The sequence below is a fragment of the Nycticebus coucang genome, chromosome 12, assembly GCF_027406575.1.
Source record: "Nycticebus coucang isolate mNycCou1 chromosome 12, mNycCou1.pri, whole genome shotgun sequence".
In the NCBI taxonomy this organism is placed as follows: domain Eukaryota; kingdom Metazoa; phylum Chordata; class Mammalia; order Primates; family Lorisidae; genus Nycticebus; species Nycticebus coucang.
In genome coordinates, this window is record NC_069791.1 from 72,319,049 (window position 1) to 72,344,129 (window position 25,081).

The window sequence follows — 25,081 nt, forward strand, 5'->3', positions numbered from 1 at the left end:
CCACGTCAGTTCCTAGGGAATCCCTGCTTCCCTTTCTGTGTCCCTTGGTGCCGTGTCTGAAGCATGTCCCTTTCCCTAGAGTCCCTGTTGCCAGGCACTGCACAGACCATGCCTACCAACCCCTTGAGCAACAGCCTTACACCAGGACTACCTTGAGCCCAGCCTCTCACATAGTCCCCCTCAGCCCCAGATGGAGGAGGGCTTCCTCTTGGTATGTATGTGCCATCCAGGTAGCCCATGAAGCTGGCTTCAAACCCAGTTCCTACCATGCACTCCACTAGGCCAGGGTCCCCTGTGCTATCTATCTGTTTTCATCCTAAGCAGTCTCGAGCTTGTGTACCCAGGGGCCCTTCTTTAGGATTCCCACCACCACTCATCATCTCTCTGATCAGAACTTCTTCCAAGGCCCCAGAACCTCCTATCCTCAGAGACTCAGGATGAACCTGTCCTCTCTGACTCATTCCTGTCCCTGTAACAGCTGCTCTTGGCCAACCACGCCCCCTCTACCCCAACAGCCACTTCCACATCTCCCATAAGTTCCTCATTGTGGGCCAGAGTCACTCTGAAGCCATCTCCTCCTCACTTCTCCCTGGGGATGGATCAGAGCTATTGTCCTGCCCATGGCTTCCAATTCCAGGACCCTCTCTGGCCAATGACAGCCTGCCAGCAGAGCTCAGCCCATCACTCTGAATCAGGTTAGTCCACTATGGCCCAGACTCTCACCTCCCCTCTCTGGGGAAGGTGGAGGCCACAGCCAGGCTTCCCAGGGTGTGCAGCCTCCCTCTCTCTCACCTTGTGGGCAGTCAGCCCTTCGTCTGCATCCCACCCTCATTCATAAGTGTCCTGGTTCCTAGCCAGGCATCCAGGCCCGTGTGCAGCTCTGATCAAAGGCTGGACCACTGCCTAAGTTTTCATTGAGTGTTAGCTTGCCAGCTCCTGCTGAGGGAGCAGTAGGGAAGGGACCAATCTTGCTTCAGTGCTTCAGTGCCCTGTGGAGGGCAGCAGCAGTGTTTGGGGCAGGGCTCTAGGCCAGTCTCCACCTTCAACCCTCAAGACCCCACCCTTTGCCTCCATAACCCTGGCTTGTCCTGCTTGCTGGGAAATGAGATGTGAAAGGGGGGAAAGGTTAAAGGTATCCCTACAAAGGCCAAAGGTCAGTGTGGGAGGACAACAAATGGAGGGATCTCCCCCAACCAGGGAGACCTAGCAGACACAGAAATGCCAGAGGTGGGTCAGAGACAAGCCTAGGAGTGCTCAGGGAAAGGAGGGAGAGGAGGGGAGAAGGCTTTGCTCACAGGAGACTTCCCCAGCTCTCCCCAGGAACAAAAATAGAGGTCTTACCTCTAACCGGCCCACACCTCTGTTCAAATTGATGTCCTCCCCACCCCCTGCTCCTCTCAGACCCCTTCAAGGCCTGCTAGAGCCTCTTTGGAGTAGCCTCCTATAACAACCCACCTTAGCACCAGGGGTTGGACCATAAGTGGCTGCAAAGCCCAGCAGTACTCCCCTAAATTAGGCCGGGCTCTGGATCCAAGCAGGGGTGATGAAGTAAGGGCTGTCTGTGATCCCCCATCTCCCACCTATGACCTCTGACACCTTTCCCTGTGGCATTAGTATGCCCAACTGTGAAGGTTGGGTGGTGGGGACACTGTGCTCGGGAGGGCTGGAGGAAGGGGGTGTAATGCTCGCCCTCGGGATTTATGAGAACTAGACACGGACTTCCCCCACCCCCACTCCCATTGCGACATCTGGCCCTCCTCGAAGCTCCCATTGTGAAGCTCCCATTGTCCCCGTGGCGGAGCGTCTGGCCACAGCTACGGCCCTCGCCGGGCGCCTGTCACCCAAGAGCGCTCCAAGGCGTCCACGCCCTGTACACCCCACCACGCAGGACACCCACCCGGCCCCACCCGCCGCGCTTCCGCGGCCACCACCTCCACGCTGGGGGATTCCAGCGCCTGGCCTGGAGCTGGCTCCATGACACAGGGAGCCCCCTTCCAGATGGACGGCTCCAGGCCCGTTAGAAGAGTCTCTAAGCCCCAGGACCGGGCAGTCTGGGCCCCGCAGTCGCCGAGAGAAAGCGACCTTTGGCCGCGGAACCCTCTCCGGTTCGGTGTAGGGCGGGGGGCGCGGCGCTAAGAAAGCGAGGGCGGGGCTCGCGGCGGGGGCGGGGCCGGAGGCGCGCGCGGCGCGGGCGGGGGGCGCGAGGGGGAGCGGGCGGGGCGCGCGCCGCGCGGGGCTGGACTCGGAGCGCGCGGGGCTCAGCAGCCGGAGAGCAACGCGGGGGCCGCGCCAGGACCGCGAGGAGCGCACTAGCCTTCGAGGTTGTGGACGTGGGAGGGAGCAGACGCCGACGCCGGCTCCCCCCTGGAGGGAGCCCAGCTAGCCGCGAGCCATGAGCCGCTGGGTTCCAGGAGCCCGGCCGCGGTCCGGGCAGCGCTCCACCAGCGCCCCGGCCCGCGCGGCCGCAGCTGCGCGCCTGTAGGTATGGCCTGTTTGTCCTCAGTTCCCTGTCCCCTGGACCCTCACCCCGGACCCCATCTGTTCCTGAGGACTTGCGTGTGTGTGCGCGCCGCTGCCCGGTAGAGCGGCCGCACGCGCTCCGGTCCGCGCGTGTCGTCTTTGTGTGCGCGGGTGGGAAGGAGAAGGGCGAACGAGGGAGGGGATGCGCCCCGGGCTGGGATCGGCTCCCAGACCCCCATCCTCCGCGGGGCAGAGAGCGGCTGAGCTGCTTCGGGAGCAGCTGCATCCCCGCCCCCTCCTAGGGCCCTGACCGGGCTGTGGGGCGAGCGACGGAGCCCTCGGGGAAGGGGTCTCTGGCTTGGGGAGGAGTCACTCTGGTCTCTTTCCTAGACTGGGCGGGGTGGGGGGTTGTCAACCTAGGGTGAGGGCCATGGCGGGTGGTCAGGAAGGACCCCATCTGGGCCACATTCACTGAGCTGGCACGCCCTCAGTTCGACCCAGGTCCCCTTTCTCGGCTCGCCCACCCGGGGCGGGCCACAGCAGCCCCATTTAGTGAGGGGGATCGCCCAGGGTGCCCGAGAGGTCGGCGCCTTTAAGAAGAGACAGATTGGTGCCCTCCATTCAGGCCCTTCAGCCTCAGCCATTGATGAACCTGTGAGCATTGATGAACCTAACCAGGCCGGGAACCCCGCCACCCCAGCGGACTGAAACCAGGCAGAGCTAGGGGACCTTTCAGTCCCCGGCATCCCTGAAGTGGGGCCTTCAGAGAGAAAAGTCTGCAGTGATGGGGCCTCTCAGGATCCAAGCAAGGAAGATCGGGCAGCTTCTGGCCAAGACAGTGAACATGAATAAGCCTTGATTTAAGTTCACTTCCAGTTGGTGCAGGGGAGAGCCTCAGGGTTGGCTGGCTGACCTGGGTTGAACCCTACCAGTGCGCTTTGAGCCAACATTATCTACCCTGTTAAAGTAGGGCTGGTGCTGCCTGCCTCCTACCTGGGTGACGGACAAGAGTTGCCTCCCTCCAACACCCACCTCTGAGCATGGAGTGAGTGAACTCCTCTGGGAGGGCAGCAGGCCAAGGGACATGGCTTCTCCTAGCTGCTTTGGCTGTCTCTTAATCTAGCCCCCTTACTCTGCCCCAACTTGAACAAATCTCTTCCCTCCTGGCCTCCCTGCTTCATGCAGGAAACCATTAATTTAGGAAGTGGCCTAGAACTTTTCAGTTCCAGAAACTTTGGAAGAGGTCTGGCAGACACTGCAGCAGTACTTTTAGGTTAGCGTGGATCAGGATATTTCTAGGGGTCTGGAAGGAAAAATTTCCCACTAGCTACTTCCTTCTACTCTTCTCCCTACAAGTCTGTCCCACCAACATCCAGGAACACACCCACCCACTGCAGGTGGCCGAAGCTTCTGATGCTTCTAGGTAATGGAGGAATTTAATGCACGTGTTTTATTCTTATCGTTGTTGTGAAAACCTGCCTAAACTTTCTAAACTCTTCCCTACATAGTGTGGGTCTCCTAGGAAAGACTCCTGAACACACATACACCCCAGGGATGGGCACCTCTTCACAGTGTTGGAAGTGAGGGTTCCACCCAGATGGAGCCTGGGCCTCCCAGGGCTGAGCATTTGGTTTTGAACTGACTCACGCCAGGCTAAGGGCATCAGTGTCATTTCTCATGGTACTAATATTATCCTCAATTTACAGAGGAGACAAATTTAGGGATGTGAAATGACTTACCCAAAGTCCCTCAGCCAACAAGCCAGGGCTCCAAATCACTTCTCTCTGACAAGAGCCTGAGTCTTACTCCTTGCACTGTCTGCCCAGCACAGGTTGTAGAGAAATGGGGGTTTAAGTGCTTCTGGCCTCCTGGCTGCTGTCCCATGTGGTTATGGTCCAGTCTTACAGCTTGCTGATTTGCACTGTTCATGTGGAGCTAGAGGGCCCTGGGGTGGTTTTTCTCCTCCGCTCACCTGGTTGGGTCTGTTTTTATGCCTGTCTCAGGGGATAGCAGATGTGACTCCTCAACATGAGGCCACAGGCCACACTGTTTGGGGAGAGCAGGCCAGGCATTGCTGTGTGGGAGTACAGCATCTTTCATTCCTCTGGGCACAGCAGAGCTTGTGCTCATTCTCCAGAACTTCCACCCCTCTGAAGACAGAGCAGGTAGAACAGCCAGCCAGGGGGCTCACAATCTAGTGAAGGAAACAAGCCACAGCCATGTGGTGTGGTGATGGAGCAGGGGGAAATGGTGGAGGGGACAGGATAAAGGAGGTATATTTTTGAGACCTCCAAAGGCTTTGGGGCCTGCCAGCTATAGAGGCAAAGGGGTGGCAGTAGGTAGGGCAATGCCGGGCTCACTGCTGGGACTCCAAGCAGGAGTTGGAGGAAGAGGATGTATTAGAACTTGTAAGTGGTGAGTTTGAAGTAGCTGGATATCAGCCAGGCTGGGAGCTGGGGCTCAGAGAAAGGACCAGGGAACCTTCAAAAGCACCTGCAGTCCCCAGAGTTCTGGGATCCAGAACTGAGAGGAGCCACCGGAGGTCTCAAGAATCACTGTTGACACACATGAAAAAAACCAGAAGGCAGACTGCTAGGCTAAAGGCATGATTGGGGGGAGCACATCCTACAGGTTTAGGGGCCTGGGACAGGGCCCAGGTGAGGTCCTTGGCACTGGGAAAGAAAAGGCTGAAAGGCTTAGGCCAAAGCTGGAAAGGGGGAACCTCGGCTCTATAACCCCAGGAGGCCAGGATGAGGTGGGAGAGAGCAGAACCATGTAGCTGGAGCCAGCCCAGCCTGCTCTTCAGTAATAGTCCATCCAGGAACTGTCCAGCACTGGCCAGTCCTGAAAGAGGATGGGGCTACTCCTTGAGCCCCCTGGCCCTGGCTTAGTTTCTTGCCCTGGCCCCTACTCCTTGCTCATCTGACACCTACCTCCTGCAAGAGCTCAGTTCCCCTGTCCCCCTGTCTCTCCTCTAAGGATGAACACCTCTTTTCCTAAAGAAGGGACTGAATCCTACTGTGCCCTGAGAGGGGAGCATCCCAAGAACTGGTGAGAGTGGCATGTGCTTCAGAATGGGACAGATCTGGAATATGGATGTACACTCCCCTCTGCCCATTCTGTGGTCCTGCCAGAGACCTGACACAGTGTGGGAGCCAGTGCAAATCCAGTGAATGATGGGCTGGTCACCTCCCTTCCCAGAATCCTATTTCTTCATCTGTACAGTAGAGAATCCTTTCTTACAGGAAAGATATGAGTGAGGAAGGGTTTTAAACAGGCATGGCTCAGTTAGATGTGTGTACCAGAAAGCTGACCTTGGCCACACTGTGGAGCCTGGGTTTGTGTGTTGGGGGAAGTGAAAAGGTTCTGCAGCTGTCTGCCAAGAGCAGAGGAAAAGAGGGAATAGACACAAGATAGTTAGGAAGTAGAAACAGAGGGATGTTATGACTTTTCAGCAAACTACTTATTGAATCGTCATAACAGCCCCATGAAGTTGGTGCTGCTCTTACCAACAGGTAAGACAGGGAAACAGAGGGTCCAGAAGCCCAAGAGGTCACACGGTTAAAAAGCAGGGAAGCTGGGATTCAAACCCAGACAGCCTGACTCTAGACCTGAGGCTTATAACCACTCTACTGTCCCATCGTGTCAAATGACCAGATGTAGATGTAGGGAGAAGCCCAGGTAGCAGGGCCCCTGTGATGGGGAGCAACTGTCAGATGTAGCTGTGGGACCCCAGGACTAAGGGTCTACAGGACCCAGAGCCAGCAGGGCTTGTATGGTTGGAGTGTCAGTAAAGGCTGGGGGCTCAGCAGAAGGGCTCCCACCCTCCCACGGTGGCAAAGGCTGAAAGTTATGTGTAAGACATGAAGGTGTCTGTATGGAAAAGCAGCTATGGAAACTGATGCTCAGAAAAGCCAAGACCACTGAGTGTCCCACCCACTCACTCATACAGGGGCATACAGGTCCCAAGGGCTTTTAATCCATACCTCTCCCTATCACCAGTCGGAGTCCCCCCACTGCCACTTCCTGCACCCAGTAGATTCAAAGGTGTTAAGATCAGAAATCACGCCCATTTCTGCCTTCTGCCAGGGTCACAGGGTAAGCACAGATATTCCGGGTGGGAAGTATGAATTCCAGACACATCCTCACTTTCGCAGAAGGCCCTGGTTCAGAGCCTGCCTCATGGAGAATTGGTATCCAGAGAGGCAAGGAGCAGGGTGGACCTGAGAACTAGTGTCTACATACCCAGCAGTGAAACAAAATGTGCCCTGTGTGTTCTCTCTCTTCATCCTTAGGAGAGAGGAAGATTCATGCCCAGTCAGCCTGCGGACGTCTCTCCAGGCTAGAGGGATGGCCTGCCCAAAGTTTGTCTTTGTCCTGCATGGAGAAGGGTTCAGAGAGGAAGCTGGAGGGGTGGAAGGGACTGCCCCACAGAGACCAAGGGCAGCTGGAGGGACAACAGGATGGAAGAAGCCTTCAGTGTGAGGCTGGGTGGGCCAGGCCAGGCCAAGCCAGTGTTCCTAAGGTCCTGAGGAGCCCACAGGGTAGAGGACATGAGCAGGCATGGTTGAGGCCACCTTCCCAGAAGGTGGAGGAAAGAAGAATGAGGCCTTGTCTCCTCTTCTTGTGTTCTGGGGCCCCAACAGAAGAAAGCCTCAGTTTTTCCATTGTGAGTGGTTCATTGGTGTGGCAGCGCTGGTGACCCAGCCCAAAACAGGATCCTTAGTTCTGATCCTTTCCCCTTTCATGCACTTGGTTGTAAGGGTGCTCCTCTGAGGATGGAGCTGAGGGAGGGGACAGGAAGAAGGGAGCACCTTGGTGTGGGGAAGCTTCCTGCACCCTGCCTGGGCAGCCTTTTAGTGTTCTAGGTCGCTAGTCTGTTGTGGAACCATAGATTGTCTTTCCTGTCCCTGGAGCCCCATGGCCTCCTATGGTGAGGAGGTGCTGGGGGTGCTCAGCTGGATGTGGGCGGGGCTCCTGGCTCGCTCCGCCCCTCAGGGTCGCTGCCCCCCTGCGCGGCACATCGATTGATCCTCAGCCCATTAGCGTGGGGGTGGGGACTCGCGGCGAGACAAACACATCAATATTTTAAGGAATGACGAGGCGGTGAGGTCTGGAACTGCGCGTAGGTGGAGGCTGAGGACCAGTCCTTTTTTTGCCATCTCCAATTGTCAAAGCTATTTTTACTACCGGAAACCAGCTGCCCCTCCCCCTTATGGTGGCTGGTCCACGTGTCTAGCAGGGTTGGGGGCGGGGGTCTCCCGCCTGGGGCCCTGGTCATGGGGTAAGGAGAGGCCACAGCTTGAAAGAGCCATTGGATTAGGTTTGCCCTGCCCTCCTTCCATCCCCTGCACCACCCCTCTGAAGCTCTGTCCCATACAAGATGGTAACAAAAAACATTTTTTTCAGAAGCAGCCAAACTCCCAACTAAGTAAGCCTAGAAAACCCAGGCAAGAGGGGGTGGATTGAGGGTGGTCTGTGCACCCAGTGCACCATATAGGCCAGCACCATAGGGAACCTGCCTGGGCTCCCGTTGTCTCAAACCCCAGTCTTTAAGAGAAGCCTGTGACAGCAGTATCCCAGTCTTCAGTGTCCACTGACTATCACTACTGCATCAGAAGAAGGGGCCACTGCTCCAGCACCCCATTTCCCTGGGGAGGAAGCTGAGGCCACAGAAGACACAAGGCCTGGCCCAAGACAGACACTAGATCTCCCAGTACCCAATCTAGCACTGCCGCACACTGACTCAGCTGGTCTTTTCTAGCACTCTGAAGCCATAAGAACAGAGCTAGGACCCTGACTACAGAAACAAGGATGTCAAGGGGCTCAGAGACATGGAAGCTCAGAAGGGAGCCCCGCCCACATCCAGCTGAGCACCCCCAGCACCTCCTCACCATAGGAGGCCCTGGGGCTCCAGGGACAGGAAGGACAATCTATGGTTCTACAACGTGCAGGGAGAAGGTTCCTGAAAGAAGAGAATGTTCCAGGAGGAACAAGCAAGGCAATCCTGGCAGGACTGACCCAAGTGGACGTTGGGAGGTGGGAACTCCTACTGGGGGAGGGAGAGGATTCCAGCCTAGACAGTGGGGACAGGGGTGAGGTGGTCCACCTAGCTTCAGCTCTCTGGCTTCCTCTCTCCATCAGGCCCTGCTTTTCCCACATCTGGATCTGAGGTCACTTGTATAGTGACAGATGATTCTGATTGATGTCACACTCCCTGGTCCCTGGAGAGAGCTGGAAATGCCTCCTGGCCCTACTCAGAGGTTAGGAGAGCCATGGCCCTGCTTGTGACGACATATGGATTATAGCATAGCAGAGACGACTTCCTATATCATCCTTCCATGGAGAGGCAGCCTCTCCTTTCCATTTTGAAGTGAGGAAAGTTAGGCTTAAGAGGTTAGGGGTGTGGTCAATGTCACTCACTGGGGGAGCAATAGGGTCAAGCCCTGAGCCCAGGTCAGGCAACTTTCATCTAGTCTCCTCCCCAGATCTTACCCTCCAACTCTGTGCCTTCTCCCTGCCAAGGGTTTTCCCAGCCGGCAGGAAGAGTTAGAAGAGGCTGGGTTTGATGCCTGAGAACCCTGCACTGGGGCTGACTTTCCGCCTGCCCCACAAAGGGCATAATTATCTCACATAGGCACACCCAGCCTTCCCAGGCTACCATGTCACCTGCTTGGCCCCTTGCTGGTCCCAGGGATATAGAAAAGAGGTGGCCCCATGGGGAGCACTGGGCTGCTGGGTGAATGGATAGGCTTGGTGCACAGCAACAGGGCCTCTTGGGCTCACCTGCAGCCCCACCTCCATCCCAGGAAATGCCATCCCCAAGGGTCAGACAAAGGCCTCAGCCTGGACTCACCACCATCGCTGGAGACCATGCTGGTGGTGGCAGGTGCATTCTTGCCTCTACCTTCATGGGAAGGAGCAGTGCCAGGAGCCTGGGTTATGACTCAGGACTAGTTTCTGGCCCAGAGGATTTCCTATGCCACATGGGGAGAGAGACATGAAAATGGATACTTGGATCATCCTACAGTTGACACCATGCTTAAGGGGCATGGGGGACTGCAGAAGCTTAGAGGAGACACTTGTGCCAGCCTGGGTCAGGGAGATAGGGGTGGTAGTGTCAAGGAAGGCTTCCTGAGGGGAGGTGGCTTCTAGATTAATTATTGAAGGGTTATTAGGAGTTAGCCAGGGAAAGGAGGAAAAGCAGGGCAGGAAAAGACCTGGCATGAGCACAAGCTCATGGGTGCCTCAGCCCCCACTCTGCCCTGACCCTTCTGGACTCTGAACACCTCCCCCCACCTAGCCCCCAATGTCCTGATAAGTCCTGCCTCCAAGTCACTGCTCAAAAGGCCTACAGTGCCCTCCATGCCCTCTTTGCAGGCATGAAGCCCAATGTAAGCCCCATCTCATGAAGGAAACCTTCCTAACTCCTTGGTCTCCTCCCTCCAGTACCAAGGTAGGAGTCCCTAGGAGACCACTAGTTTAGAAACTTGTCTAGGTGCTAAGGAGCTTCATCAGGAGGCCCTTCTTCCTCCCTGGAGCTGTCCTGAGGTTTTCAACTGCAGATCGATGGCCAAGGCTGCCCCAAGGAGAGGGAATTCCCACAGTGCCCTATGGCCCAGAGGCCCTGAAAATGATCTCACGCAAGTAGGGCAGCTATTTTTACCTGGCACTTAATTACAGGGTTTGGATCCCAGAGGAGAAATATGATGAGTTGGTGCTCCCAGCAGCTACAAGGGAGGGGTATGCTGGGAACTGAGGATCCTGGGAGGGCAGGCAAGGCGATGACCCTACATCTCAGCTCCACGGAAAGGCAATCCCTTCTTCCTAACCCTGGGCTGGCCCCCTTAGGGGCTCCCCAGGGCAGGGCCATATCACTCTACTTACTTGGCAGCCAATGGTGATGTTGGAGCCCCGACGGTGGGGTGTATGCACACCGGGGGCTGGGCCTGTGCTCCCAGGGATGTTGGCCATGTTGGGGAACAAGTAGGCAAGACCCCCAAATCATTGAACCCACACCACATAGTTTAGCACTCTAGAAAGGTGAAGGATGGAAAGGCCAGGAATGAGGAGGAAGCTGGGGTGAGTAGACAGCAGAGGTCCCTGGATTGGGACCTCTTCAAGTTTGGATTTGGATGGGAACTCTGGAGGGAATAGGATTCCAGAACGCGAGAATAGAAGTAGAAGTGTACAGGCCACTGTGGTAGAAAGAAGTCTTGAGGTAGCAGGGCCTTTAAAGCTGGTGCAAAAAATTGATCATGCTTTTTGTAAACACTAGGTCCTTAAAAAAGAAAAAAGGCCAAAAAAAGCTAGTCATATGGTCATACAATAATCCCCTTTATCCAAGGCTTTACTTTCTGAGATTTCAGTTACCTGTGTTCAACTGAGGTCCCAGAGATTCCAGAAGTAAATGTAAGTTTTAAATAGCACTGTTCTTCATAGCAAGATGAACTCTTGCCCCATCCCACTCCTTTTGCCTGGGACATGAATTATCCCTTTGTCCAGCATGTCCACACTGTATGTGCTACCTGCTTACTAGTTATTTAGAAGCTGTCTTCGTTGTTAGATCAAAAAATCATAGTAGGGGATGGTGCCTGTGGCTCAGTGGATAGGGTGCCGGCCCCATATATAATGAGAGTGGTGGGTTTGAACTCAGCCCTGGCCAAACCGCAACCAAAAAAAAAAAAAAATAGCTGGGCATTGTGGTGGGCGCCTGTGGTCACAGCTGCTCAGGAGGCTGAGACAAGAAAATCACTTAAGCCCAGGAGTTGGAGGTTGCTGTGAGCTGTGACGCTATAGCACTCTACTGAGGGCCATAAAGTGAGACTCTGTCTCTAAAAAAAAAAAAATCATAGTAGGACAGGGGCAGTGGCTCAGGCCTGTAATCCTAGTACTTTGGGAGACCAAGATGGGAGTATTGCTTGAGGCCAGGAGTTTAAGATCAGCTTGAGCAACACAGCAAGTGGCAGTCTACAAAAAAAAATAGAAGAAAAAATAATTAGCCAGCATTGTGGCACCCACTTACAATCCTAGCTACTAGAGAGGCTGAAGCAGGATCACTTGAGCTCAGGAGTTTGAGGCTACGGTGAGCTATAATTGTGCCACTGCACTCTAGCCTGGCAACAGAGTGAGACCATATCCAAAAAACCCCTGAAATTATTGTGTATATAGGGTCCCATGCTATCTACAGTTTTAGGCATCCACCAGAAGGTCTTGGAACATGTACCCCTTATATAAGGTATTTGATCCACACTGGTACCTGATTTCCAGGGTCATGAAGACATGGGTAAGAATCATGGAACTATATTGTCACTAACAAGCTGAGTGTCCTCATGCCCAGTGTGGGGGCTTAGTAACAGCTGTGACTTGCGTGGCGTGCCGAACACGTTCACTTGTGCATTCAGTCAGTATTTCCTGAGTTCCTGCCATATGCCCAGCACTGGGGACACAGTTATAGGACTGTCAAAAATCTCTCCTTGTGAAAATGGCTTTCTCAGGGGGAAGGTGGGGAGCAGAGGAAGACATATAACCAAGCAACAAAATATATGGTACATCAGATGGCAATAGGCACAATGGAGAAAATAAGCAGGCAGAGGGCACAGAGAATGCCAGAGGGAGCTGGGACATCTATTATTCTCAAAAGTGTTGTCAGGGAAGGCTGTTGGATGAGATACTTGAGCAGAAACCCAAAGAAGGTAAGGAAGTATTAGAGAAAGAACATTTCAGGCGCATGCAAAGGCCCTGACAAGGGAACGTGGCCGTCATCTGCCTGGAATGGCAAGGAGGCAAGAGCAGCCAGGGGAGAGTAGCAGGAGATTCTCCCAGAGATGTAAATGGATGCAGGTTATGCCAGGCCTTGGGATTCAATGGTAGGGTTTTGGCTTGTACTCTCAGAGTAATGGGAGCCATTGCAGAATTTTGAGCAGAAGAGAGACCTGATCTGTCTAGTGTTTTAAGATGATGACTGGTTGGGTGGCGTCTGTGGTTCAAAGGGTAGGGCACCAGCCCCATATGCCGGAGGTTGTGGGTGCAAACCCAGCCCTGGCCAAAAAAAAAAAAAGAAATGACTGGGTTCCTGGGTGGAGAACAGACTTTAGGAACATGAGGTCAGGATCCAGGGGACCGAAAAAGTCGAAGTACTGCAGGCAAGAGAAGGGATTTGGGTAGGCCAGGACAACTACCTGGAAGGGGAAAGAGGAGGAGGAGTTGGGCTATGGGTGTATTTCAGAAGTAGAACCAAGAGGATTGCATATGACTTCTTCCTGTCCACCCAGCTTTGGGGACTCTCAGGTTATTGAGGGAAGTGAGGTCACTAGAGGTTCACAGGGACCAGACTTTGGCATCTGTCATCCCAGCCTCCTCTGTCAGCCCCAGAAATGACCCTGAAGTTCTCTAAGACTGTGGTGGGGGGTGCAGATGCCACCTTCTGCTTCCCCAGGTGTCTGTCTTCACATACTCAGGACTTGAAGGAGGCAGCCCTGGGGGCAGGGTATACAAATGGAGGGGACAGGTGAGGACCCTGGTCAGAGACCTGAAAGTCACAGCTTTTCTCTTCTGCAGCCACAGGTGGCTGCGATGGGACGGGAACCATGAATGGTGCCACCCCCGGCCCCGCCGCAGCTGCCCCGGTCCCGGTGCCAGTCCCGGACTGGCGGCAGTTCTGTGAGCTGCACGCCCAGGCGGCCGCCGTGGACTTCGCTCACAAGTTCTGTCGCTTCCTGCGGGACAACCCGGCCTACGACACGCCCGACGCCGGAGCCTCCTTCTCCCGCCACTTCGCCACCAACTTCCTGGACGTGTTTGGAGAGGAAGTGCGCCGCATGTTGGTGGCCAGGCGTGCTGATGCCATGGAGCCGGAGCATGGGGAGACCCCCGCCCTCAAGGCAGCGGCCTACGGCCACTCTCGGAGCTCGGAGGACGTGTCTGCGCACACAGCGACCAAGGCCCGCGTCCGCAAGGGTTTCTCTCTGCGCAACATGAGTCTGTGCGTGGTGGACGGTGTGCGTGACATGTGGCACCGGCGCGCCTCACCGGAGCTGGATGGTGGCACTGCTCCAAGGGCTGCCGAGCCCCCAGCGGAGCCGCGTGACAAGTGGATGCGGCGCTTGCGGCTGACACGGACCTTGGCAGCCAAGGTCGAGCTGGTGGACATCCAGCGCGAGGGCGCACTGCGCTTCATGGTGGCTGACGACTCAGCCGCTGGCCCTGGGGGCGCTGCCCAGTGGCAGAAGTGCCGCCTGCTCCTGCGCAGGGCTGTCGCTGGAGAGCGCTTCCGCCTCGAGTTCTTCGTACCGCCCAAGGTGAGTACCCTACCCCTGGGGGACCAAGAAGGCGCATGGGCAGCAGCTGAGGGCACCAGGGACTAGCTTAGGGACTACATGACCTGATCTGGTTGACAGGAAGAAGTATTCCGCCCAGTGCTGCCTCTTGGACAAGTCACTCCTTCAAGCCCATTTCTTCCTCTGTGAGTGGAAAAGGGTCTTGTCTGCAATGAGGGGTTCTGGGGCACTGTTAGGGGTAGTGTTAAAAAGGCAGGCTGCCTGCCCTCCTTTCCTTCTCACCTTCCTGAGCTGAAGCCAGCAGGGATAAGAGCAGGGAGTGACAGCACACCCAGAGGGAGCTCCCTGGGAGGTTCCTGTGTGATTCCATGGGGTCTGCTCACCCCCCGGCTCAGCAGGGGAAAACTAGATTTCTTTCTGGCCGTTCCCAGTGTCCCTGCTTACTTGGGTGCACCAGCCCATCCCCCTCTTGGGGTTTAGTCATCAGACCCCTGGGGGCAGCATTGGGTCTTCTCCAGGATGACATACCTGCCTGGTTTGGAAGGTGGGAACAGTTCACTGTTAACAATAGTACCTGCTGGCTCAGCACCCATAGCTCAGTGACTAGGGTACCAGCCACATATACCGAGGCTGGCAGGTTCAAACGAGGCCCAGGCCTCCTAAACAACAATGACAACTGCAACAAAAAATAGCCGGGTGTCATGGCAGTTGCCTGTAGTCCCAGCTACTCCAGAGGCTGAAGCAAGAGAATCACTTAAGCCCAAGAGTTTGAGGTTGCTGTGAGCTGTGATGCCACCCAGGGTGACATACTAAGACTGTCTCAAAAAGAAAAAAACAATAGTACCTGCTTTCTAAGAGCCCACCTAGTATCTAGTCCTCATCTTCCTGGCACCCTGACAAGGTAAGCACATGTTCCCCAGGTCACAAAGTCCAAATGGGGGTGCGGCCTGTCCAAAGTCATACAACCAGTGGGTAGTAAACTGATCTAATTATTTACCCACCACCCTGGGGGCCTGTGAATGGAAGGGCCGAGGAGATGGGAGCTCCCTGTGCACTGAGAGGTTCTGCAGGTGGGAGGTTGTGCTGGTGCAGCTACTAGTAGCACCCCCAAGAACCACCTAAGCCTCCACCTACCTCAGAGCCCACTCTGTCCCCAGGTACACTCTTAGTCACCCTTGGGACCTTGACTCTCTCTCCATGTCTCAATCTGTGGATGACTCTGGGTGTTCCTCCCTGCCTGTCCTACAGGTGCAAGGGAGTGAGCTCCCCAGAGCCGGGTGCCCCTGAGCTACATGGGCCCTGGAGAAGTGACTTCCTAGGCATACTCTCTGAAGAGCTTCCTCTTCAAGTCCCAGGACCCCTAGACTTCCCAAGGGCTTTTCATCTACCCACCCCCACCTTTTAGGTCCCTGCGAGATACCATAGACCACTGAGTCCAACTCCACTCCTTGTCAGCAGGGAGACTGGGGCCCAGCAAGGGGTGGGGCTTGCTTGGGGTCACCCAAAGGGCAGGGGCAGAGGCCTAGGACTTCACTGCCTCAGCGCAAGTGGCAGTCACAGCTGCCCATCTGTAAATAGCAGCTCTGCTACATGTGGGGGAAGAAACACAGCAGCTGGTGCCCCCTTCCTCCCTAGGGCTGTCACTGTCACTGCTGGCAGAGGGCAGGGTTCCTGAGGGGTCACTGGGCCCTTCCCCTCCTTTTTATTACACAAATGGGGGATATTTGGGGTATTCAGGAGCGATCCCTGTGGGTAGGTGGATCACACCATGGTAAGAGCTGTAAAATGTTTCTCAGATGTATCTGGTCCTGGGAGACAGGCTACATGAGTGAGCAAGCCCCACAGGGCAGCCCTGCTAGCACCTCCTGCTGACTGTCACCCACCCACAGTCCTAGGAGGCCCAGCTGCATCCTTGGAGCAGTCAGGAACTTGGGATCTGCTGGCACGGAGCCCTTTCCTGGGACTCTTAGACTTCTCTGTCTTACAGCCCTTGATATGTCAGCCATGAGTCAGGTCTCTGGCTCCCCGCCCCTAACTTCTGCAAGAAAAGTCTCTGAACCCCAACTCCCTCATATCCTTATGCCATGCCAACCCTGGGGGACCCAAGGAGGCTGGCCCCTGCCATTGGGGGAGTCGCCAGGAAACCAGTATTTGCAGGATTTCATACAAACAGTGGGGTGACCACTGGGTGTTCTGGGCCCCCAAGGAGGGGAAACTTGGGGCCCAGGACAGGCACTTCTGAAGGTATGAACTGAAGGGGCACGGCCTAGAGTTGTGAAACCAGCTGACCATTCAGGAAAGTGGATACAGTGGCATATGGTTGGAGCAGGAGGGAGGTAGTTGGACCAGGACAGATAGGCCTCAGTCACCAGGCTGGGGAGCCACAGAACCCCCAACCTCCCTGGCTGGTGTGGTGGCCTCACACAAGGGTCAGCCCTGCACCTGCTGGACAGTGGCCAGTGCTGCCAGGAATTCCCTTCTGCCTCCCCACCAAATATGTGGCCATTTCCCTTTCCTCCTAAGAAAGTCCCTGTCCTGAAGCCCAAGCCCTGCCAGGAATCCCAGTCTTAGACAAGCCCCAGGGACCTCAGGGCCATGGCCAGGCACAAAGTGGCCATCCCAGGGAGCATTACCAGCTCACCTTGGTTAAACTCTGCAGAGTGATTGGGAACACTAGTCCCTTTTACCCATACCTGGAAACAACAGACAGGAGACTCTCATCAATCTCTGCCCTGCTCTGAAAAATCTAGTCTCATGTTAAGAGACCAGCATTGTTTTTAATGAACTAGAATAGAACAGAAAATCTCACACTCCATCACACACAGGAAGGGTAAATACTGTCTGGTAGAACATTTGTTTCAGAGGTATTTTTACCTATACATGTGTGTACTGGGCCACAATGTCAAATATATTTCTTACTATAGGTCAAGGTCAAAAAATGTGAAAACCACAGATCTGGTGGTTATACTGTCCAGTGGGCAGCACAAGTGGTGTTTATACCCCTCGGGCCTTGGAAGCAGGAGACTCACATCAATTCCAGTGCTGTCCTTGAATTGCTGTGTGATTATGGGAGGAGGTCCCTTTATTACTCAGAAACACCTCTCTAAATTTCAATCTATGAAATGGGATGGGAACACCTCTGTGCCAGGGTGGCCATAAGCAGTCTAAGCTGAGGGCTGCTCTGATCCCTGGGAGCAGGAATGGGTAGAAGAGGTTTCAGGGGCCCTGGGGCCATTCTGTCACTGCTTTTCCTCTGGCCTCCCAGGCCTCCAAGCCCAAGGTCAGCATTCCCCTCTCGGCCATCATCGAAGTCCGCACCACCATGCCCCTGGAGATGCCAGAAAAGGACAACACATTTGTGCTCAAGGTAAGGCCCCACCCCGGGCCTGAAATGCCTCTGGCTACCTTAGGCCATCTCCCTCATAGGGATACAACTTGAGGTCACCGCCAGGGGAGTGAGGGTAAGGGGCCTAATGTCAAGTTCCAGAGACTGGCCAGCAGCAGGGTAGTGGGAGGGTGCCCTGGCAGTAAAGGAGAAGTCCTAGGACCCTAGACAGATGTCTGTCACATAGCTAAAACTTGAATCTAGGTCTGAGCTCTAAACCCAGGTGCCCCAGGCATTGCCTAACATCTAGGCCCCTTGTTCCCATTTCCTCCTGGGTCTGGGTGAAGCTCATCAGGGTTTCACTTCCTCCCCCCCAAACCCCCTGCTGGAGCCAGCACACACCCATCCCATGGGTGGCCAGCCTGCAGCAGTTATGCAAATGTTCCAATCATTACAGGGCACTGGAGTGTGGGAACTGGCCCAGTCCCACACACGGCACAAAGGCACCGAGGGTGGCCAGGGAGGCACCCTGGTGGGTCTGGGGGCATCTCATCCTTTTCCCAGGCCCCATGTCACTCGGGTGGCCTATTGGGGTTGCCGAGGACAGGGCTCCAGGCTGTCAGGGCTTTGGTCCCTGTGATCCCTTGAAGGATCAGAGGGTGTATGAGGCAGTCCTTGGGGAGGCCTGGTTCCTCTCACTTGAAGCTACATGAGGCCCCCACCCTCTTCTCCAGACTCCCAGTTGGGTTTATGTTTTTGTCCTGTTTATTTAGTCACAAACCACTTATTCATTTGGCAAATATTTGCCAGCCCAATACCCTAAGTCAGCCCAGGCTGAGGGCAAAGGACCCAGCCCCTGCCCACCTGGCACTCTAACATGCTGTGCATTGTGCTTAGGAAACCTGAGGCAGAGTGGCCCACCTTCCCCCACCCTGGGCCTCAATTTCCCTATCTATTCAGAGAGGGGTTAAAGGCAATCTCTCCCAGCTCTGAGATGCTAGGAGTCCAACAAGAACATCTTGACAGAGGTGCACAACAGGAAGCTGAAACCACAAGCCCTGAGCATCTCAGAGACCTGGGTTCAGGTCTCAGCCCTGCCTCTAGCTGCTGTGTGACTTTAAACAAGTTATTTGGCCTCTCTGAACCTCAGTCTTCTCATTTAGAAAATGGGAGCAATATATAGCCTTCCTCCTCCTGGGAGGGATTTATCACATCATAGATGTTCAAGATTGTACTCTGAGCCTGGCCCCAGTAGGGGAGTCTTACCCTCTTCTCGATTGGAGTTGCTTATCTCACAGGCATGGCAGAGTAGCAGGCACTGAGGTATAGGAGCCCCTCAACTCTCTGGGGTGCTAGGGCCCGGGTTAGAGACCTAGGCCACCCATTGGTCCTCCAGGCAGCAGGGCCTTCTCTGAGCTATGTCTCTAGGGCCCAAGAACTTGAGGTCAGTGGGACTGGACAATGCCTGTTGAGGGGTGATCCAGGAGGGGAGGGGCTTCTGAGAATGTAAGCTAAGCTTCAGGCTGTGCCCTTGGGAGGCTGGCCTGGGTTTGGAGTGATGCCTGATGATGAACCACCTGTCTTACTTTTGCTCGTGCCTGTGAGCCCTGGTGGGAGAAGCCATTTGAGCCATTCTAGCCTTTTGTTCTGGGGTCTAAAGCCTCCTTTCTGAGGGTAGAGGAGGTGTGATTTAGACACCCAGCTACCTTCCTCCCCAGGTGGAGAATGGGGCCGAGTACATCCTGGAGACCATCGACTCACTGCAGAAGCACTCGTGGGTAGCTGATATCCAGGGCTGCGTGGACCCCGGGTGAGTGCCCAGGTGGCCCTAAGATGGGTAGACAGGCTGGCTGTGTCCTTGTTCCATCCTCCACTGGCAGGGAAGGAGCTGACCCGAGAAATGGACTTTTCTCATGACAGGGTCACCCACCACCACCAGGAGGCTCTGTAAAGTCTGCTCTGTAGGGCCAGGGCCTGGAGACCTGGAAAGAAGTTAAACCAAGTCTTGTCCTCACTCCAGGAGAACCACAGACCACTGGGAGGGAGATGGACAATGATGAGGGTGATGGAAGGCTGGCTGGTAGAGGTATTCACCTAACCCAAAGCTTAAATATAAAGAGTGGACCCAAGCCAGCCAGAGGGTGGGAGAGGACAGAGAACAGCCTAGCAAATGCTGTGGAAGTGTACAAGGGCCTGGGACTTGCAGGGATCAAGGCCTTCTGGGTAGCTGGCAAGGAGAATTCCGATGACAGCCCAGGAAGCTGGTAGGTTCAGCCGTGGGAGCCATGCTTGTAAAAAGCAAGGGCAATTACGGTCAGCTGTGTACAGGAAGAGGGGCAGGGAGGCTGGCGCCACGGGCTAGGAGAGATCCCAAGCCAGGAGCTGGAGGAACAGGATGGCTAGCAGGCTGAGCATTTGGCAGCAGCTCTTCTGGCTAATGGGGTGAGCCAAGCCCTGGGGGGAGGGGCCCCTGCTTCCTAATTAACAGCTTCATTTAAGGAAGCACAATTAAGATCCTGAGCACCTCCCAGGCCCCATCCCCAAAGCAGTTGTAATCCCTCCTCTGCCACCCTCCCAGCCATCTGCTCTGCAAACACTGTCCCTGGCCCCTGTGAAGGTGAAGCTCACTTTGCAGAATTTTAGAGCTGGCAGGGTCCCAGACACTTCATGTCACAGATGGGAAGGGAAGGGAGCTGCCCAGGCCCGGCCTACTACCATGCCTTCCCACCATTTGAAGGTCTCAGTGGGATCCCAGAAGGAGCATAGCCCCTTGGGGTTGATAGGCAGGGGTCATGTGGCCTCCAGGGAGCTGCACCCACTTGGTGGCCCATCATTCACATGGTGGCTACAGAGCCAACTGAGGATGGAACACAAGAACTTGGAGGCAGAGGGACCCCAGATAAGTAGAGGGCCAATGCTGGTCATAAGACCACCAGCTACCTACCACCTGGCTTCTGTAAGCAGCCTGTGGTCCATATCCAAGTGACATGGCCTGACATAGTTGTGGTTTTCTCACCTCCACAGTGACAGTGAGGAAGATGGTGACCTCTCCTGTGCCAGAGGAGGCTGTCTAGCCAGCCAAGTGTCCTCCTGCAGCTGTGAGCTCCTAACAGAAGGTAGGTTGGGGCAGAACTGGCCAGAGCAGTGGGGGACAAAGTTGGAAGAACTGAACAGATAGAGGGATGTGCTTCTTACCTGCCTCTTCCCCAACAGAGCTTCCCCGGCCCCCAGAGACAACAGCAGCCATGGGTGCTGTGGTGACAGCCCCCCACAGCCGAGCTCGAGATGCTGTCGGAGAGTCCCTGATCCATGTCCCACTAGAGACCTTTCTACAGACCCTGGAGTCCCCAGGCGGCAGTGGCAGTGACAGCAATAACACAGGTGCCAGTGGGGGCAGCCTGCTTCCCCTGCCTTCCTCTCCTGGGCCCTCACCCCTGGCCATGGCCAGCCATGGGCTCCCTCCAAAGTCCTTACTGAGCCTCAGAAGCCGTGATACCCCCATCACACCAGGTCCATCACACAACTCCACAGTAGTTGTGGCTTTTACTAATTTTTTTTTTTCCTGGAGAATGCCACCCTTTGATTCTTCCAATTCTTTTTTTTTTTTTTTTTTGGTAGAGACAGAGTCTTACTTTACCACCCTCGGTAGAGTGCCCCGTGGCGTCACACGGCTCACAGCAACCTTCAGCTCTTGGGCTTACGCGATTCTCCTGCCTCAGCTTCCCGAGCAGCTGGGACTATATATAGGTGCCCGCCACAACACCCGGCTATTTTTTTGTTGCAGTTTGGCTGGGGCTGGGTTTGAACCTGCCACCCTCAGTATATGGGGCCGGCGCCCTACTCACTGAGCCACAGGCACCACCCTAGTTGTGGCTTTTATAGCAGACATGATTTCGATAGAAAATGTTCCAGAATGGGGTGCAAGGAGTTGAAACCCGGGATTAGAACAGGTGACAAGATTTGTTCCCAGGTTTGTTGCTGACTTACACAGTGACCCTGGAATAGCCCATCACCTCTCTGTGCGTCAGTTTACCTTATATATAGCTTAATAGTGGATTGGGTCAGCTGCCTGCCTAGTTATAAAAGTATTCAGAAGCGTTTGACAGTAAAAGATCAGCAAGATGTTGCTTCACTTCTCTCATTTACTTATTTGTCTCACTCTGTCCTTTCCTCCATGCCCCTCACACTATCATCTCCACAGGAGAGGAAGGAGCAGAGCCAGATCCTGAGGTTGAGCCTGAACAAGAGCTCTCCGACTACCCTTGGTTCCATGGGACGCTGTCACGGGTCAAGGCAGCGCAGTTGGTGCTGGCGGGTGGGCCCCGGAGCCACGGCCTCTTTGTGATCCGCCAAAGTGAGACTCGGCCAGGGGAGTACGTGCTGACCTTCAACTTCCAGGGCAAGGCCAAGGCAAGTATGCTTGGGGGTTCACAGGAGTAGAACAGCCTTGTGGAGCAGGAGCTGAGGTGGCCTGGGGCACGCTGCATATGCACAGGTGTGGCATGACTTGCCCCTGGCCGCCCCACCCTGACCCCTGTACTCCTTGAATCATCTGTGTCCCTCCCATACTTCTCAGAGGAGCTGAGGTCTGCTGGAGCTGGGCTTCTCCATTCTGCAGATGCGGAAGCCCCCTGCTGGGGGCCAAGCCCACAGGAGGTCAGGCCCTTTGCTAACCCAATTTTGCAAGTCCCTTTGGCCCCTATGTCTCAGGGGTCCCATAGCTCTGGGACTTCTGGGGGTTTCTGCCCAGAGCCCCACCTGCCCACAGGAACCCTACTTCTTCCCTGCAAAGGTCAGGTCACCAACCTCTCTGTCCTCAGACAAGGACCATGGATAGGACAAGGACACAGGTTAGCAAGAGGGCTGGGCAGGGCTTGGGGTCAGCATTGCAAGGGACCCTGATCTGAACATGCAGGAGAGGAAGTGTTGAGGTGATTCAGACAGCCTGAACAGAGGTATGACAGTGTTCCAGATGGCAGCCTCTCAAGGAAGGGAACTACGTGCTATGCTGACCTAAAGTACAAAGGAAATTATGACAGAAATGTCAAACAATTATTGGGGCGAGAGCAGTGTGGCCAGAGAGGGCAGGAACCTCGGTGCCTCCCTATCCCATGTTTCTGATAAGGAAACAGACCCAGCCCTGGCTCCACCCAGGACTTGATTTCCTGGAGGCACCCCAGGACTTCTCCAGCCGCGCAGCTGATGGGCAGTGTCTGCAAAGCCCCAGCTGCCCTAACCCCCAGCTGGCTTCCAGTGGCTCCCTGGCATCTCTCCTTGGCAGCATTGCTCCACCATGGAGGAGGTAGCAAGCACCTCCCCAGGGCACTTCCTTGGAAAGCAGCCACCCTTACCAGTTCTTCTAGCAACCAGGCACTTAACGCCGTCCCTGGTGGCTCACAGTTTTCTTCTTGGCCAGTACCACCCCATGTGGCCTCCCTGGAGGGCCCGGATCTGATTCATGCCGAAGCCAGAGACTAGGATAGTGCCTAGCCAGCCCCCCATGGTCCTCCTCCCTGAGACCAGCCTTGAACCTGCCCCTCACCTCTTACCTTGGCTGCTCTTTTCCCAGAGTGGAAGTGACTGCCCAACACCCAGTGAGGTAGCGGTAGGATGGACCAAGAACCTTAACCTCCTAGGAACAAAGATCACTCTTTCCCAGAGGCAGCTCTTTCACCTTCAGATGATAAATGACTAGAAGGGTTTCCTAGAAGATTGGAATGTACCTGCCTTGTTTCCACTCACCCCCGGGGCCCAGCTCTGTCCTGGGCCTTTGCCCCCAGAACTCCTGCCCAGAGATGAGGGTATGGTAGGACCTCACTATGCTGTTCTTCTCAGGCTGACTCCTGCTCTGGGCCACAATTAATAGCCCCAAGATTGTTCCCAGAGCTCCTGACAACTTTTCACCCTGCTGAGTGGTAGAAGTCATTCTGGGGGGCGGCGCCTGTGGCTCAGTCGGTAAGGCGCTGGCCCCATATACCGAGGGTGGCGGGTTCAAACCCGGCCCTGGCCAAACTGCAACCAAAAAATAGCCGGGCGTTGTGGTGGACGCCTGTAGTCCCAGCTACTCGGGAGGCTGAGGCAAGAGAATCGCTTAAGCCCAGGAGTTAGAGGTTGCTGTGAGCTGTGTGAGGCCACGGCACTCTACCGAGGGCCATAAAGTGAGACTCTGTCTCTACAAAAAAAAAAAAAAAAAAAAAAGAAGTCATTCTGGGACCCCCACCCCACCCAGGGCTTCTCTGTCCTTATGTTGGCAGCCAGGCCAGTTCCCTTTCCTGGGCTTTGGCCACATGCACACTCTCAAACCTATCATTACCTTCCCTGTTGCCACACATACCCAGAGATACTCACTTTTCCTCTTGTGCGATGGCCGCTGAGCAAAATGAGGCTTAAGCTAGGGACTTGTAGCTCACCACCAGAGACCACAGGCCTATGGCTTCTTGCCCTGAGGCACATGCCTCATGTGGGCCCTGGAGACCCACAGAGGTACCTGTTCAGGTGCCACAGGTGCTCCGTGGCCACAAAGGGAAGGAGCATTAGCAATCATTCCTCTTCTGTGCTTCCCACCCCTCTGGGCTTGGGCTGTGCAGGATCAGAGGGCAGGCCCCTTGCATCCTGAGCTGGGAGAAAACAGGAGTTCTCTTCCCAGCTCTGTGTTCTGTGATGATAAGTGAATCACCTCCCTGGCTTCGGTTTCCCCACCTTTAATATGGGGACAGTAATTCCTACCTTCTAGAATATCAGGGGACTAAAGATGAGGGGTGATACGGATGCCCATGGAGTGAGTGCTCCCAGCATGGGGTAAATGCCTGCTCCCTTCTGTCCCAGATGGGCTCTGTTGCCATGGTCCCACACACACACAAATGGGGTTCACATGTGAAGGGCTGGGATCTGATTCAGTCCCACCTGGCTTCTATGAGAGTTGATCATCCCAAAAAAACCCAAAAGACTCCACCAATGACCACACCCACCTGTGCCCACAGCACCTGCGCCTGTCCCTGAATGGCCATGGCCAGTGCCACGTACAGCACCTGTGGTTCCAGTCTGTGCTTGACATGCTCCGCCACTTCCATACGCACCCCATCCCGCTGGAGTCAGGGGGCTCTGCTGACATCACCCTGCGCAGCTACGTCCGTGCCCAGGGCCCCCCACCTGGTAAGACGCACCTACCCGGCTGGTGTGATTGCCCCATAAGACAGGTGCCATCGGTCCAAGCCTGGTGGGACGGGCCGGAGTCCCCTGGCCGACGGCCTCAGGCATACCCTCCCCTTCCCAGCCCCACTGAGGCAACTATTACATAACAAGGCATCAGGGACGCAGGACCAAGCGGCACCTGCAGCCGCTGATTTCTGGCCAAGGGAAGGGATGCTTACGAGCAGCGCGGGCAGGTGGACTCCGCAGCCCCGCATGGCGGTGAGCGGATGCGTGAGGCTGTCCGGTTGGGACTGGCTGCGTGCTGCCGCCTCATCAGCCGCCGGGAAGGTGGGCTGCTACCAGGAATCCCAGCCTCCAGCTCTGGCTCCGGGTGTGACCCCGGCCACGCGAGCCCCGCGCCCCGCGCCCGGTCCAGCCTGTGCGGACCCTGCGCCGACGCCCCGCTGCTTCCGTTACAGAGCCGGGACCCACGCCCAGCGCCGCGCCCGCGGCCCCCTCCTGCTGGAGCGAGCCGGCCGGCCAGCACTACTTCGCCAGCCTCGCTGCAGCCGCCTGCCCGCCAGCTTCGCCCTCCGACGCTACCGCTGCCGCCTCCTCGTCCGCATCGTCGTCCTCGGCCGCGTCCGGGCCTGCGCCTCCCCGCCCTGCGGACGGCCCGCCCAGCGCGCGCGGCCGAAGTGACAGCGCGGACCGCCTGCTGGAAACCGTGGCTGGCGGTCCGGAAGAGTCCCCGGAGGCGGCTGGGGGCCGAGCCCGGGCAGTCGAGAACCAGTACTCCTTCTACTAGCGCCCGCAGCGCTGGGGAGAGACGCGAAGCTCTTCAGTGAAGACATGATGTTATTAAAGAGCCTGTTTTAGGGACTGC

The 25,081-nt window shown here is 55.8% G+C and overlaps 1 protein-coding gene across 5 annotated transcripts; it reads left to right on the plus strand.

Annotated features, from left to right (window-relative positions):
* Window positions 1-573: 573 nt before the first annotated feature.
* Window positions 574-25,081, plus strand: SH2B2 (SH2B adaptor protein 2). 5 transcript variants are annotated; one of them, XM_053556966.1, is made up of 10 exons: window positions 681-695; window positions 8,605-8,723; window positions 13,021-13,760; window positions 17,005-17,106; window positions 18,783-18,874; window positions 20,089-20,180; window positions 20,278-20,445; window positions 21,266-21,474; window positions 24,045-24,216; window positions 24,675-25,081. In XM_053556966.1, exons 2-10 carry the CDS (start codon window positions 8,666-8,668, stop codon window positions 25,001-25,003), a joined length of 1,962 nt encoding a protein of 653 aa, XP_053412941.1. In that variant the 5' UTR covers window positions 681-695; window positions 8,605-8,665; the 3' UTR covers window positions 25,004-25,081. The 5 variants fall into 5 exon arrangements, with proteins under 5 accessions (XP_053412939.1, XP_053412941.1, XP_053412942.1 ...); XM_053556965.1 differs by lacking the exon at window positions 681-695 and adding an exon at window positions 8,376-8,499; XM_053556964.1 differs by lacking the exon at window positions 8,605-8,723 and having other exon boundaries at window positions 574-695.

Excerpts from the sequence above, each read along its gene's own strand:
- SH2B2 (XM_053556964.1), top strand. The coding sequence starts at position 596 with ATGGATCAGAGCTATTGTCCTGCCCATGGCTTCCAATTCCAGGACCCT. Across the intron at positions 696-13,020 it reads AGCCCATCACTCTGAATCAG|CCACAGGTGGCTGCGATGGG; the intron begins GTTAGTCCACTA and ends TCTCTTCTGCAG. Across the intron at positions 20,446-21,265 it reads CAGTGACAGCAATAACACAG|GAGAGGAAGGAGCAGAGCCA; the intron begins GTGCCAGTGGGG and ends TCATCTCCACAG.